This window comes from Chroicocephalus ridibundus, chromosome 3 (genome assembly GCF_963924245.1).
Source record: "Chroicocephalus ridibundus chromosome 3, bChrRid1.1, whole genome shotgun sequence".
Lineage (NCBI taxonomy): Eukaryota > Metazoa > Chordata > Aves > Charadriiformes > Laridae > Chroicocephalus > Chroicocephalus ridibundus.
In genome coordinates this window covers 99,885,347-99,898,848 of record NC_086286.1, presented here as the reverse complement: position 1 = coordinate 99,898,848, position 13,502 = coordinate 99,885,347, and the positions used below count along the sequence as shown (strand labels likewise).

The following is a 13,502-nucleotide window of genomic DNA, read 5'->3' as shown; positions in this document are numbered from 1 at the left end:
CAAGGAATTTTTGCTTCCCTTTTGTAATGGCCTGGCTGGCCAGCCTGTTCCTTTTTTTTCCCCCTCTGTTCATTGTATAGGAGAAAAGGAGAAAGAGTAAGACACAGGTATTGTCAAAAGACAGTAAGTTCAACAAGTGTCAAAGGCAGAGCTAAGATCTGAAACAATATTTGTGTTTATATCCTGCTCTATCATTCTCTAAACTTTGGAAATTTTTGTCAATGTTGCGGTACAAATTACTTGTAGAAAAAGAAGTTGGAGCTGAAGTCGCAGCCCCAAGTAGGGAAATAATGTGTGTAAGAGCTTTGCAGTATGTCATATTTTTAGAATTCAGGCTGCAAAACAATAGTCACTTGAACCTTTTTGTATTCTCTGCAAAAATGCAAAGCCACTAACTTGTTAATGTAATACTGAGCTTGGAAAATTTATTCAGGTCGAAGATGATGTGTGGAGGTTGTTTCATCAGCCTTGTTTGTGTAAAGATTCCCCAAAGGGAGATGCTTATGTAGGCTTTTCACAGCCCCAGAGCAATCTCACTGTGCCTCCTAGAAGAACAGTAGGAGGAGGATGGTACTTGTATGTTGTCTTATTTCAGAATCAGCACATGACAAATGGAGTCAATTTATGTCTCTAGGAATATATGCAATAATTTGCTGACCATGTTAAAGTATGCTTACCTCGTACTGCAGACGCAACAGATGTGGCTGGGAAAGGAGGAATCCTTTTTTACAAACATGTGTCTTGCTTTATAAGAGGCGTGCCTGTTTTTTTCTGTTAATAGATAGTCATTCTTTGGCACCTGAGCTTTGAACAGTGACTACTCATGCTGTTTTCCCCTTGTCTTGGTGCTTATAAACTGGAACCAATGTAGCTGTTTTGTATTTTTTATCTTCATTACCCCTCACTTGGTGGTCAATGTTTGGCTTTAGGACTGATTGTTTCAGTTGGTTTGCTTGATGTCAGTTGTTTCAGTTGGCTTGCATTGTGTCAGTTCCCATTCAGAGATTTACCTTTGCAACATAACTAAAAAAATAATAACTAAAAAATAAATGAAAACTAAACCTTATGTTTCTGGCCAAGTCAGATAATTGCAATATAACTTTTTGTACTTAGTAATTTCAGCACATCTGAAACAGTGTTTTTTTTATTTTCAGCACAAAGTTTGAATTATTGTTACTCATAGTATTGCTTTCAACTTGCTTGACTTTGCTGTTGTGTTCCCATATTGCTGTCAGGTGTTTTCTCATCAGCTAAGAGCATAAATCATACACATAAATTTTCATTCATCTGTCTACAGATTAAACGTATGTATGTGTATAGATGTGCATATCACATAGGATAATGTTACAGACTGAAGTTACTACCTCAGCTTCTTAATGAGGTCAAGTGATGTTGAAAATATTAAACTTTGTCACAAACAATAGTTAATTTTCCTGAAGACAGATCGAATGGAGATCTTTAAAGATAGTTGAAGACAAAAAATAATGTTTGATTTCTTGGCATAGAGCTAGATGAAGATAGTAGCTCTGCAGACATTGAGAAATCTGCAAATGTAAGATTTCTTCTTGTATGCATCACATCCATCCTTATGATGTAAAGGCTCATGTTACAAATTTGCCCAGTTTTGACTCCAGGTGTTCAAGTTTTCTGTAGGCTGGAGGGCTGAACTCACTCCTTTCTTGTATAGATAGACAAAACATAGCTGACGTTTTGCAGATTGTCTCCCTTGTCTTCACTCTTATCATCTTTAATGGAAGAAGTTCCACCGATTTCCGATTAATAATTCATAGTACGTAACTTTGGCTATTCTGTTTCTAAGCAAATTTTATAGGAAGCATTATATCACGAGGGAAGCCTACAGCTTTAATTTGTTGCTGATGACTTCCTCTTTTGATTTCTACAATTCTAGTAAGGTTTTTTTGTATAGGCTGGGGGATATATAGAGGAAAAGTTACTAATATTGTAGAAGGCAATTAATTCGGAAGTGCAGGAGTTGATTTAGCTAAGATATAGTATTCCTGATAATATAGTCACTAAAAAGTTTCTGCACAACTCTAATACAGAAAATTACTTTGGCTGATGGATGAAATTAAAAAAAAAATCTGAAAACTGTTTTTTCCTATAATAAAGATTATTAGGAGATTGTTGGGTGGGTTTTTTTTGGTGTTTTTTTTTTTTTTTTTTTTAAATAGTGCTAATACTTCAGTAAACTATTTTGGAATCAGGCAACTATATAATTTTTACAGCCAATACAAAAGAGAATGGTTCAGAAAGGAAATTAAGCCTCCGAATTTATAACCACCCTTAAGTTACATGTGTGTATTTTTTAAGGGTAGATGCATATGCGGCAAATGAATCATTGTTGTGACAACATTCTTCACAAGAAACAGTAATTAGGATAATTATGATGCCTTAGTTTCTAGTACATGTTCATTGAATAGTGTGAGTATGTTAAACTGCAGATTAGGCAAGATGTCATCAATTCACAGTCATGGACAATGCTTTTAAGTTTTCTACCTCTGTTACTGCTTTCTTCCACCATGAAGAGACTTGCAACATTAAAAGCTGCCATCTGTGTCCAGCCACAGCTGTAGAAAAACTGAATGCCAGTGTAAACACAATAGCATTGTAATGTATAGTTAAAGAATGGAAGGACTCCACTGTGTTTTATATCTGCAGTGGTACCATTTTATTAGTAGGTTTTTATATGGATTATATTACTCTGCTGCAGTATTGGTAAGATTGTTATTAATACTAGTACCATTAGGGAGCCTGGCAAATAGACAGCATGATATACAATATGTGTGTGTGTATATATATATATGTAGTTTATAGAACTTATGATCCTGATCCTGCAAAATGCCACATGTGTGTAGAACCCACTGGTAATTGAGCTTCCTGTAATGTATAGTTAACGTTAGGAGTTGTATTGTACCAGTTTTTTTCAGGACTTCAGTGATTTTGATTTTCCTGTTGTTGGGCTCGTTTCACGCATTCGCTTTTAGTTCAGAGAGCATAGGTTGCTTGTCTCCCTGCTTGCTTCCTTTTTGGAGAGGTTCATGTAATATGAAAAACAAAAAAAAAAATTGTGCTTTTAAGGAAAAAAAGAAATTTATATTATAGAAAAGATGGGTTATTGAAATTTAATACTTAGGAAATAAGTTTATGGTGTCTTTTTCCTACACTGCAAGTTCTGTGTAAAGAGACTGATAGTGTTTCTTTGGAGATAGGTTGTTCTTGTTTCTAGAAGATCGAAACCTGAAAAATCATGTCACCTGTGTTAGACTTGCACAAAAATGCAAACGAGAAAGTGCTCATGTATACGTGCTCTGACAAAGTAGTGCGAATTTTTTTTTTTTTTTTTTTGGACAAACACTTGTTTCACTTGAGCTGTGATTGAGCCCATACTAGTTCACTGATGTGGAATTTATTCACTCCAGCTTTATCAGAGCCTGTCTTCTCCACTAGTAACATCCTTGTTAGCTGAAAGAAAAACAGTTGCCTTCATGCAGTGTTTCTGCTTTTAACATTGACTGGGCTGTAGCATCGATGCAGCTGAGGCACAGTTGTAAAGTTAATACAAATTTACAACAGATTTTATAGAAGATTGGTGAACAGTGCTATTAAAGAGGGGGTGGATGCAGATGTGGGACATGCTTTTAATCCTGAAGTTCTTAAAAAGTGTGTGAACAGTGGTTTTACTCCTCTTAGGTGAGTTTGGGCTTAGGGTGTCATTTTGAATAGTTTAAGTTTTGCATTTTTTTAAGATTTGAATCCTTCTACCATGTTTTCCCTATGCTACGTACTACAAATGCAAAGGATTAGAGAGGCGCAATTATTTCTGAAGTAAATGATTTTCTGTGGGGATGCGGCTTACATAATTAATTAATTTTAAAATCCTGATTACTGGCCCACACTAACTATTCTGACAGCTTTACAACAAACAATTGTTTTATGAATAAGATGGTTTATGCCCATTTTACTTGTAAAATCCTATTTCACAGTAATGGATTTCTTTGGAAACTTGCTTGTGTTACATAAGTTAAATGCATGTAAATTAATTTTAAAACATGGCATGTATATTTTGAAAATAAATTGTCCAAGCCTGAGTTTTTCATCTAACAGATGAATTGAATTTACTAAAAATAACACACCAAAGAAAATCTCCCAAACCTAAGAGAGGCTGTGGAAGGCTTGCATTAATTATTGTCTCTCTCTTTATGTATCATCTATTACTTTCTGATTTTAAGGTGCATCTTTTCATGCCAATGCACGGACTACCAAGAGGATTCTTTAAAATGAATGAAACAATAACATACTCTCTGCAAAGGTCCAAAGAGCTATAGTACTGTCTGCTGTCACCTGTCAGCTCTTTTTAGATTTTTCTTGAACAAAATTTTGTTTTTATATTCAAGTCCAGTGAAAGCAATTCTGTCGTTGAATGTGGCATGATGTAATATTTTAAAATAAATTTTTCTTTCTCTTTCAGCTTTACATCCATGAGTAACCCAGCCTTACAACATGGTTAAAACTCCTGCACTTCAAACTTGAAGCAATCTACAGTGAGAAACTTTGGTGTTGTAATAGTCCAAGATATCAGAACCTCTTCAGTCACAACTCTGACAGCTGTGCAAGAGGACATCCTTGATCCTTCAAGCCAGGCTTCAGTTTCCCTTGACTCCTCTTTTTAGTCTTTGAGCGTTGCCCATTACCCCATTGTAATTGCTGTTACAAATCATAATTGTGTTTTGTGTGCAGATGGGCAAAACAAAGATGTAAAAGTGGCCTTGTGGTAAAAAGGATTATTTATGCTACTGGTATCAAAATCAGTATGTTCTCTCCCAGCCTCAGAAGTCACGGTCTTGCGGTTGACTAGTGTGAAAATACTAGTAGAAATAGTGAATCTTTTAGGCAGGCAGCACCAGTATTTTTATTACCATTTTGTATAATTAGGTTTAAGCAAGACAATTGTAAACACTACATCCTGTTTTATAGTACAGGCTTCGTGGACATTTCCAGATTGTCTTTGTAGTCTTAGTTTTTGAATTCTGAAGTTTTATTGTGTGTGTTTAAATATTGTGTAATTGAAACCTTATTGTGAAGACTGGAATGAAGCCACATGGGTATTCCATCTTCAGTAGTTTGCTTAAGATGGCTTAAATGACATCTGTCCATCTTGGTGTACATTCTTAGGGAAGAATGGTCTGTTTCTGAGCCAAATTCAGTATAAGTTTTTTACTTTTTTTTTTTTTTAATAGACCTGAAAATAAAGATGTAAGAATGGATGACTATCTGGTGCTTTACTCATCATACACTGTCCTTGTTGCCCACTTACTATGTGTGAGCTAAGCTGAAAAATTCCATGTGCTGTCAATTTAAAGTTGAAGATGTGCAGCATCTTGTGTATTTTAGTCTCCGGAGTTAATCTCTGCGTTTTTGCAAATTTAGTCTTGTGTTCTATATAATCAAAATTTTGTTTTGATTGCTAAAGGTTGCAGTCTGCCTTGCTCATTTAACAAATTAGTCTCCAATGCCTGAATTTCCAAAGAGGGGAAAAAAACCCCCCTATATTTTTAATAAAAATTCAAGTAGTAGTTGTGGCTTCAAGACTATTCTTGGTTTCCTCTATTTTTAACTAAAAGGCATTCATTCATTAGTACACTAAAATATCCTTTAAGCAAGAAGCACTTGACTGTATGCTCTGATCTTATTTCAGCTCTGTAGAACGTCTTATGTTTGGAATTTTTGTAACCAGTTTTGGGATTCCCAAAGCTTTACTAATATTTTCTTGCCATGGTGAGAGATGTAACCTATGTAAAGTATCCTCTTGTGGATCCTTGAAGTTGTGAAATAGGCACTCGCACTGTATTTTCTGCATCATGTTTGGCTGTAGGCTCTCAGAAAGGAGTAATCAACTTTCGGTTAAAGTCCTATCGCTTCTGTCTTGTTTGCCTCTTGTGTTTGAGTGTTACGGTATTACTCTGTTAAGACCATCAGAAGCAGTTGTCCCCCAATGTTACCTTTCTTGTGTCTTCCCTTTGCTGGAACGTGGATCTGAAAAGATTGAGGTACTGACAAAATGTGAAGGAACTTCTGCCTTCCTAATTGGAACTACTGAATAGATGGGCAGATACTGTTTGCTAGTCATGACTAATACCAAAAATGTACTTGCAGCTCAGAAAAAAGAAAATTAAAGAAGAGAAAATTGTTTTCTTCACAAACTAGATTAAGAAGTGGTTTCATCAAATCTAGCAAACAGCATCATAGGCTAGTGAAGCTGGAAATGACCTTTTTCTCAAACTGTTGGAGTTTTAAAGCTTCTCACTCTCATTTTGCATCAAAATGGTATTTACTTCAGCAGAATTTAATCCTGATTTATTTTGGGTAAGCAAGGAAGAACATAAAGGCACAATATTTTCTTTCTTTTATGTTTCTAACATTTTCTGCTACACAAATATTTCATCTCTTGAGATACTTGTAGCTTCTTGAGTATAGTACCTGCATCAGGCGCTCTGGACTGTTCATCTAGTTGTGGTGAATGAGAGTTCCGCTAAGTGTGTTCTGTAATATTTATATGGTTTTGTGAAGTAGGTAAGTCATCAGATCCTAGCCTTAATAGGAACATACATATTTTAGGAATAATCTTCCTTAGAATTATCTTATGAAAAAGATTTATAGGATATTAAAGAAACAGGGTTTGCAGGACAATGTATTTAGCTTGTTAAATACATTGCTGAAACAACCAGCATTTGATTGCATTTCTTTGTAAATCAGGTCTGTCTGCTGTGAAATTTAAAAACTAATAATTTGGTAATTTTTTCAGTATTAACAAACCACTAGCACTTTTCATAATACACTTTCAGTCTTTCTGTATGTTCTTCATCCAGACAAAATATATCACAGTTGATATATTTAATATATTTTATGTAAGTATAAATCAAAAAAGTTATAAAAGGGAAAGAGAACATAAGTGGATAATGCAAGAGATCTTCCTATGTCATTCGAAAGAAGATCTTTCATAACAATGCTAGATTAATTCTTATAAGAAAGGATTGTAAAAAATAATAACTAGCAATTAAGTCTCCTGAAATAGGTTAATTGAGGTGCTTAACTTGTCTAACTTTGAAATTCCCCATCCTTCCAAAATAGTTCCACTGGAAATTGTACCTTTCAGTGCAATTAGGTGGTACTGATACCTAATGCAGTTTTCAAAATGCTTCTGTAAAATAGTCAGAAATTACGGTTTTATTTTAGATCGAGTGATCTTTACAACACTTTGAAAATCTGTACGTAAAGTTACTTTTACTGTCAAAATAGTTAAACAATTTAAGTGATTGTAAGATGAAAAGTGTCCCTTAAATGATACTCATTTTAGTGTTTGAAACATCCTTTAAGTAACTGCTGGCTCTGAATAAAATAGCTGAGCAACACAAGAGCGGCATGTACCTAATTTAAGACGAGGCAGTCAGTCACTGCAGGCTAGCCAGATGGAGCTGGAAGCCAAACTCCTGGTCCCATATTCACCAGTAAAGAGTCCGTAGGGTTGGAACTAGATGATCTTTAAGGTCCTGTCCAGCCTAAACCATTCTATGATTCTATAACTTTCTGAAGTAATGAAGTAATAACTGTCTAAGGAATGTGATATAAAATACCAACTCGTTTGGAATATCTTGATGTTTCTGTGCTGGTCGTATTTGCCAAAGCGCTCAGATGTCTCTTACTTCTATGGAAGGTTGTAGTTGATACGTTTCTGCTGTAAGGGTGATGGTCATATTTGAAGGAAAGCAAAGATGATATGTTCTTGCAGGAAAATTTTCAAACAAAAGTTTACTGGTTTTGCGAGTTGTGGATTTTTTTTTTTTCCCTAATCAAATTTTTATAAACAGTAGTCTGACAAGATCCTGTTGGTAGGATTTGGGGGCAGGTTACAGGAACACGTAATGAGGTTATGGTATTCTCTTGGACTATTGCAAAAGGCAAAAAGGCAAAAAAACCTGTTTCTCAGGAAGATCATACCATGTCGTAAGGCTGGAGGTGGATGTAAAGCTGCAAAGAAAATCACTTCCCAGGCAAGAAGGTATTGTTGAGGTGCACAAATCAAAACAACTATCGGTACATTCTGCTTAAGTTGCTGTATATTCTTTCATCATCTGTACACTGACTTACGTCTTATTTTGTTTTCAGATTTATGGTAGGCTGTGGTAGATGTGATGATTGGTTTCATGGTGATTGTGTTGGACTGAGTCTTTCTCAAGCGCAGCAGATGGGGGAAGAAGACAAAGAATATGTGTGTGTGAAGTGCTGTGCTGAAGAAGACAAAAAAATGGAGTGTTTTGATCAAAGCGTACCGGATACTCAAGTGAAACTTGAAATCCATAGAGAAGAAAAAGCAATTGAGTGTGAAAAACCGGGGATGTCGAAGCAAACACCTACTTGTAATATAAATGTAACAACTGAAAAAACAAAGCAAACTGAGGACGCTGGGAAGCACAAAGTCAAAATCTTCAGACGGGTGAGTCTTATTTAACTTCTGATAATTATTGGGGGTAGAAGGAGTTTTCTCTTAACGCCCTGCCATTTAAAATACCATGTTTCAAACATTTATATGAATCTAATTTAAAACTCCTGTGTTATTTTTTTCAGAGTCGCTTCATTTTTTAACTGGCTTGACTCCTTTGAGATGATAACTTCTCTCATATTGAGCAGGGTCATGTGCATGTCATAGGTGTGTGTGTAAACACACCTGTGCGTATAGCTGTATATAGAAATGGTGGAGAACTTTGTGCATTTTTCTTTCAGATTTCTAAACACTTTTACAGGACATCTGTCAATTTGCTGTATGATATATGCAGATCTTTTAAATATCTGTAGAACAATATGAAAACAGTATTCCAGTTTTGAGTGTTTTAACTACAGATTGTACATAGAAGAAAATGCCTGACATTTTAGTTAGGGCCTTTCTGCTTTCTGTGTGTCTCATTTTACTAACCAAATGATAATTTGCAAGAGCAGTGAGATGTTTTTATTACAATACTTTAGAATATTTTAGTATGCAGCATCATGTTCATCATAACTCAATGACCAGTAATCCTTTTTGTCTTATTTCTGAAGAGCAGTGTTGTAATTGTGACATGTAAGCTATGGTGTTTAATTTTGGTTTAAATGTACTTTCTAATCATAAGTGACTTCCCATGGATGCATGGCTAAAACTGGTTAAGGGATGTTCATTGGTATCCCGGACCTTTTAAAATAGCTGAAAACATAGTGATTTTCAATATAGAGCTTAACTGCAAATTGCCTGTGATGTGTCTTTGGCCAATATTTCAAAGAGATTGTTAAGGAATACTTGGCAGTAATTTGGGATATTGTTTAGTAATTTTTTAGAAATATACAATGGTGCATACATCCAGAGGATTCATTATACAGTATACTTAAAAAAAAAAAAAAAGGGAAAAATATGTGGCAATTACGTAGTGGTTCATTGTGCATTCAGTAGCATGCTAATGTGTAAATGTGCGTGGTAATTACATAGTGGTTCTTTGTAGCATTCAGTAGTGTGCTAAAATGTGTAAATATTTATTTCAGGAATCTGGTGATGGGAAGAACTTGTCTGAGTCCAGAGACTCGGATACTAAAAAAGGGCAACATGTTCCTGCTCGAAAAGGATCACAAACTGCTCAAATTCCTCGGCGGTCCCCTGACGATAAAAGTGAAAAAATAAATAAAGAATCCCTTAATGTGGTTGAAAGGTCCACGAAATCAGGTAGCGAGGTTTGGTGAAGTACTCTACACTATAATTCACGTATACATATGGTGAAGGATGATGACTTTCTTTATAGTATCAGTTTTTCAAAGCAGATATTGTAGTGCAAGTGATGGTGATCTGGAGAGCTGTTTGTTCCCATGATGTTTATGATCTTTATTTCTCATTTCTCTTTAAATTCAATTTCGCAGGTAAAATGTTTCCTGTGTAGATGTGCAGATAATTCCTGTTTGAATACTAGGGTGTGCTCCCGTAATCAAGAATGGGTGAAAAAGTACACAAAGACATCTCTGTATTAAACTTTATTTCACATTGCAGAAAACTTTGAAATACTCTTCCATAAAATACTATGAAAAACTTAATGTACATAAGTCTTTTAATTGCTATATAAACTATCCTTTGACTTACTGATGTCTTTTCCACAAATTGACAAATAATTCTATCAGCTCATTTCAAAGGGGAATATTATATTGCACACTGAGCTATCAGATTTTCATCTAAATTTTATTTGAAAGGATGAAGGGACATATTTCCCCTCCCAGAAACCTCTGTCCCCTCCCCAGCTTCCTTCCAGAAAGCATTATTTTTCTAAGATCATGGTAATAGGAAATTAATTTGTGACTGAAATCTCAGCAGCAAAGGTAATGAGATTTTGTGTGAGAACTGTGTCTTTATCTCCTAAACTCGAGCTTGGAATTCTTGTCTAAAAAAAAAATATGTTCTTCTGGTCTTTTGCTAATGCTCATACATTCTAGAAACTCTTTTTAGTGGAAGAAAACAATAGAAAATGTCAGGGTTCAGTGTAAATCTCAGTAAGTATTTTATACTGAATGGTATCTTGTAGACTTCAAATACCTTGTTGTTCAACTTCGAAATTCTGAGTCACAAAATAATTGACATCCTTTCCAACTGCAAATTGCATGGAGCAAAATGAGTCTCTGGCATCCATGAAATAATTTAATTGTTCTAAAATGTACTGATTGAACAAGAAGACGACAAGAAGATTTTTACAGTGACGATTTCAGAATAGAAGTTAATATAAAAATCATTTTTAAACAGAGGGGAAGCTTGGCAGTCTCATTTAGAACAATTAACATAAAATTATTAAGCAGCACATTTGTCTTAATCTCTTAACTGCTTTGAATTATGCTCATAGTTTCATTGTTTATTGTTAATGTTGCCCATCACTTCCCTGTTAGGGAACTGTGTTTTCAGATGGTTGAAACTTTGTCATTTAAATATGTGGGGGTTTTCCATTTCCCCTGGCCCCCTCAGGCTACATCTTTTGAAAGGTTTTAGTCCAGTTCTTCATCCTCCTTTGGAGGAGGAGATAAGCAAAAAAAAAATAACGTATTGAGCAAATAAAAGCATTATTAGAGCTGCTTTACTTAAGAAGCCTAGCACATGGATACTTTAGATCACAGTGCGGAATGGCTAACAGCCGTCTCGGGTCTGTTCCACCTTGCTGGTGAGAAAAGGGCAATCAGTAATTTTGATAGGGATATTAGTTGCATTAATAAGAGAGGTGATGATCCAATCACGCTGTCTGCCCAACGCAAAAGAAAATCTGTCTATTTATAGCTGCTTGAAAATGCAGTTAGTTTGCTTCTGGTATTAATGCATTTTAAGTTGCACTCAGTAGGTGAAAGTAATAATAAAAGAAATACTGCTTTTTACCATCAGACACAAAGTTGGATCTCTATCAGTCTTCAGCTTGTTTCTTTTTTTAGAGTAGAAAGGGAATAAATTAATATTTCCCATTGCTTTCATAAATACAAGGCTACTGCTCTAAATTAGTGACACGTTCACGAGCTGAGACAAAAGAGCTTTCAGTTGACACTCTGAAAACTAAAGTTTGAAGGAATTTGGGGTTTTTTGCTTTAATGATTTTAATTTGATTAGAAATTGCCACTATTTGTATCATTTATGACACAAACCTTATAATGGCCTTATTTAAGAGTGTCTGTTACCTGAATCAGGAGCTGAGATGATTATAATTGAAATAACTTTGATGGCTAACACATACAGAAATGCTAAGTTTAATGAAAAGTGCTATCTTAGAGTTTAATATGCTTATAATAAGTGCTTCCCAGTATATTATTTCTCAGTTTACTCATTGAAAAAATAATTTGTGCTTTTACAAAAATTCAGAGTCAAAAATCCTACTTAAGACCAAGCTAATGAGCATTGGTCATCTTGGTTCAGTGTAGAAGAAAATACCTTAAGTCAAAGAGCAAAAGTTCTGTCTGTTTCTGCTAAAGAGTTTTTTTTCTGGATTAATCTATGTAATATGAAATCCAAACCAAATAAGAAAACAAAAAATAAACAACCTTGTGAGTCCATTCCTTCTCCTTGAAGGTCAATTCTTAGCAGTTTAAAAATAAAAATTCATGATATCTGGCAACAGTAAAAGCTCATAGCAGTGGCTTGAGAAGTTTACAATTTTTAACTCTCTGTGTTTTGACAGGTGTTCATGAGAAACAAGAAATTAAGAAAAAGAAAAATGAGAAAGGATCCATTAGTGCAACACACCTGCCAGCCGTGCCAGCTTCCAAACCTTCTGCTGATCAGATAAGACAAAGTGTCAAGCAGTCTCTTAAGGAAATCCTGATGAAAAGGTAAAGAAATATTATTAAATGAAACTATTAATTTGTGTTTGTAATTAGTTTCTTTCAGAAGGTGGAGGAAAAATATATTAATTATTTGGAAGCATTTGGTAATTTCCCTTGTGTTCTCTCACAGATTGACAGACTCCAGTTTAAAGATTCCTGAGGAGAGAGCAGCAAAAGTTGCCACAAGGATTGAAAGAGAGCTGTTTTCTTTTTTTCGGGACACTGACTCAAAGTATAAGAACAAATACAGAAGTTTAATGTTCAATCTAAAAGATCCTAAAAACAAAGTATGTATTATTTGTCTGTTGTGCTTTACAGAAATGCTTTATTGGCCATAGATTAAAGGAAAAATCTTCTATGTAGATACATTATTAATCCTTTCACAGTTTATCCTGTTTGTTTTTTTTTTTCTTCTGTAGGTTCGCTCATCTCTTTGATGTTGTTTGTCCTCCTGTGCACTCAGTGTTCTCTGTGTTCTTTTACGCTTCTTTCCCCATCATTAATTCTTCAACTTCTTGCTCACAGTGTACTTTTTATAGTGGGGTTTCAAAGTGTAGTGAATATAGCTTGCTTAGTTTAAGTGTTTGTCTTTACCCCTGTTTGGGTGTCTCTGTCCCCCAACACATAACTCTTTCTTGCTTCCTGCACTTATTGCTGTTTCTGTCCAGGAGCTTGTCCCACTGTGCTTTTTCACACCCAGATTTCTCAAGCTTGGTCTTCACTCTCTTTTCTGCTTTCTATGAGCCCATCATTCAACATCACACTCACCTCCTCAACTTCTGTCTTCTGTGCTTTTATCAGTTACTCTGATGAAGCTGCTTTGTCTGTAATATTGTTACAGCTAGCCAACTGTACGTCATATGAACAAGTTATTCTGTCACTGGCTTCTCTTTGTTAATCCTGCTAAATTACGTGGGGCTTTTTTTACCCTAGGAATTCAGTTCAGTCGGTCAAGAAGCATAGATGGATGTCCTTTTTAATATTGGCTTCTTTCTGCTGTATAATACCAGAGATTTGCACCTCTACAAAAAAAAAAAAAAAGTCCAAGTTACTGCTGCAGTGGGCATAAACTCACTTTCTCCTTTGGAACAACAGTTAATTATACATCTGATCAGTAAGAGCATATG

The 13,502-nt window shown here is 35.1% G+C and overlaps 1 protein-coding gene across 12 annotated transcripts in view; it reads left to right on the top strand.

The window, feature by feature from the left end:
- The window catches only part of PHF3 (PHD finger protein 3), a 53,121-nt gene that overhangs the window by 25,774 nt on the left and 13,845 nt on the right, over positions 1–13,502 (top strand). For 10 of the 12 annotated variants that reach the window (XM_063330259.1, XM_063330258.1, XM_063330261.1 and 7 more), the window contains 4 exons: positions 8,185–8,512; positions 9,586–9,763; positions 12,231–12,381; positions 12,506–12,662. In XM_063330259.1, coding sequence (XP_063186329.1) covers positions 8,185–8,512; positions 9,586–9,763; positions 12,231–12,381; positions 12,506–12,662 — 814 coding nt within the window. Of the gene's footprint in view, positions 1–7,052; positions 8,089–8,184; positions 8,513–9,585; positions 9,764–12,230; positions 12,382–12,505; positions 12,663–13,502 lie in introns of those variants that run through there. The other 2 variants (XM_063330269.1, XM_063330270.1) reach the window with 2 other exon arrangements.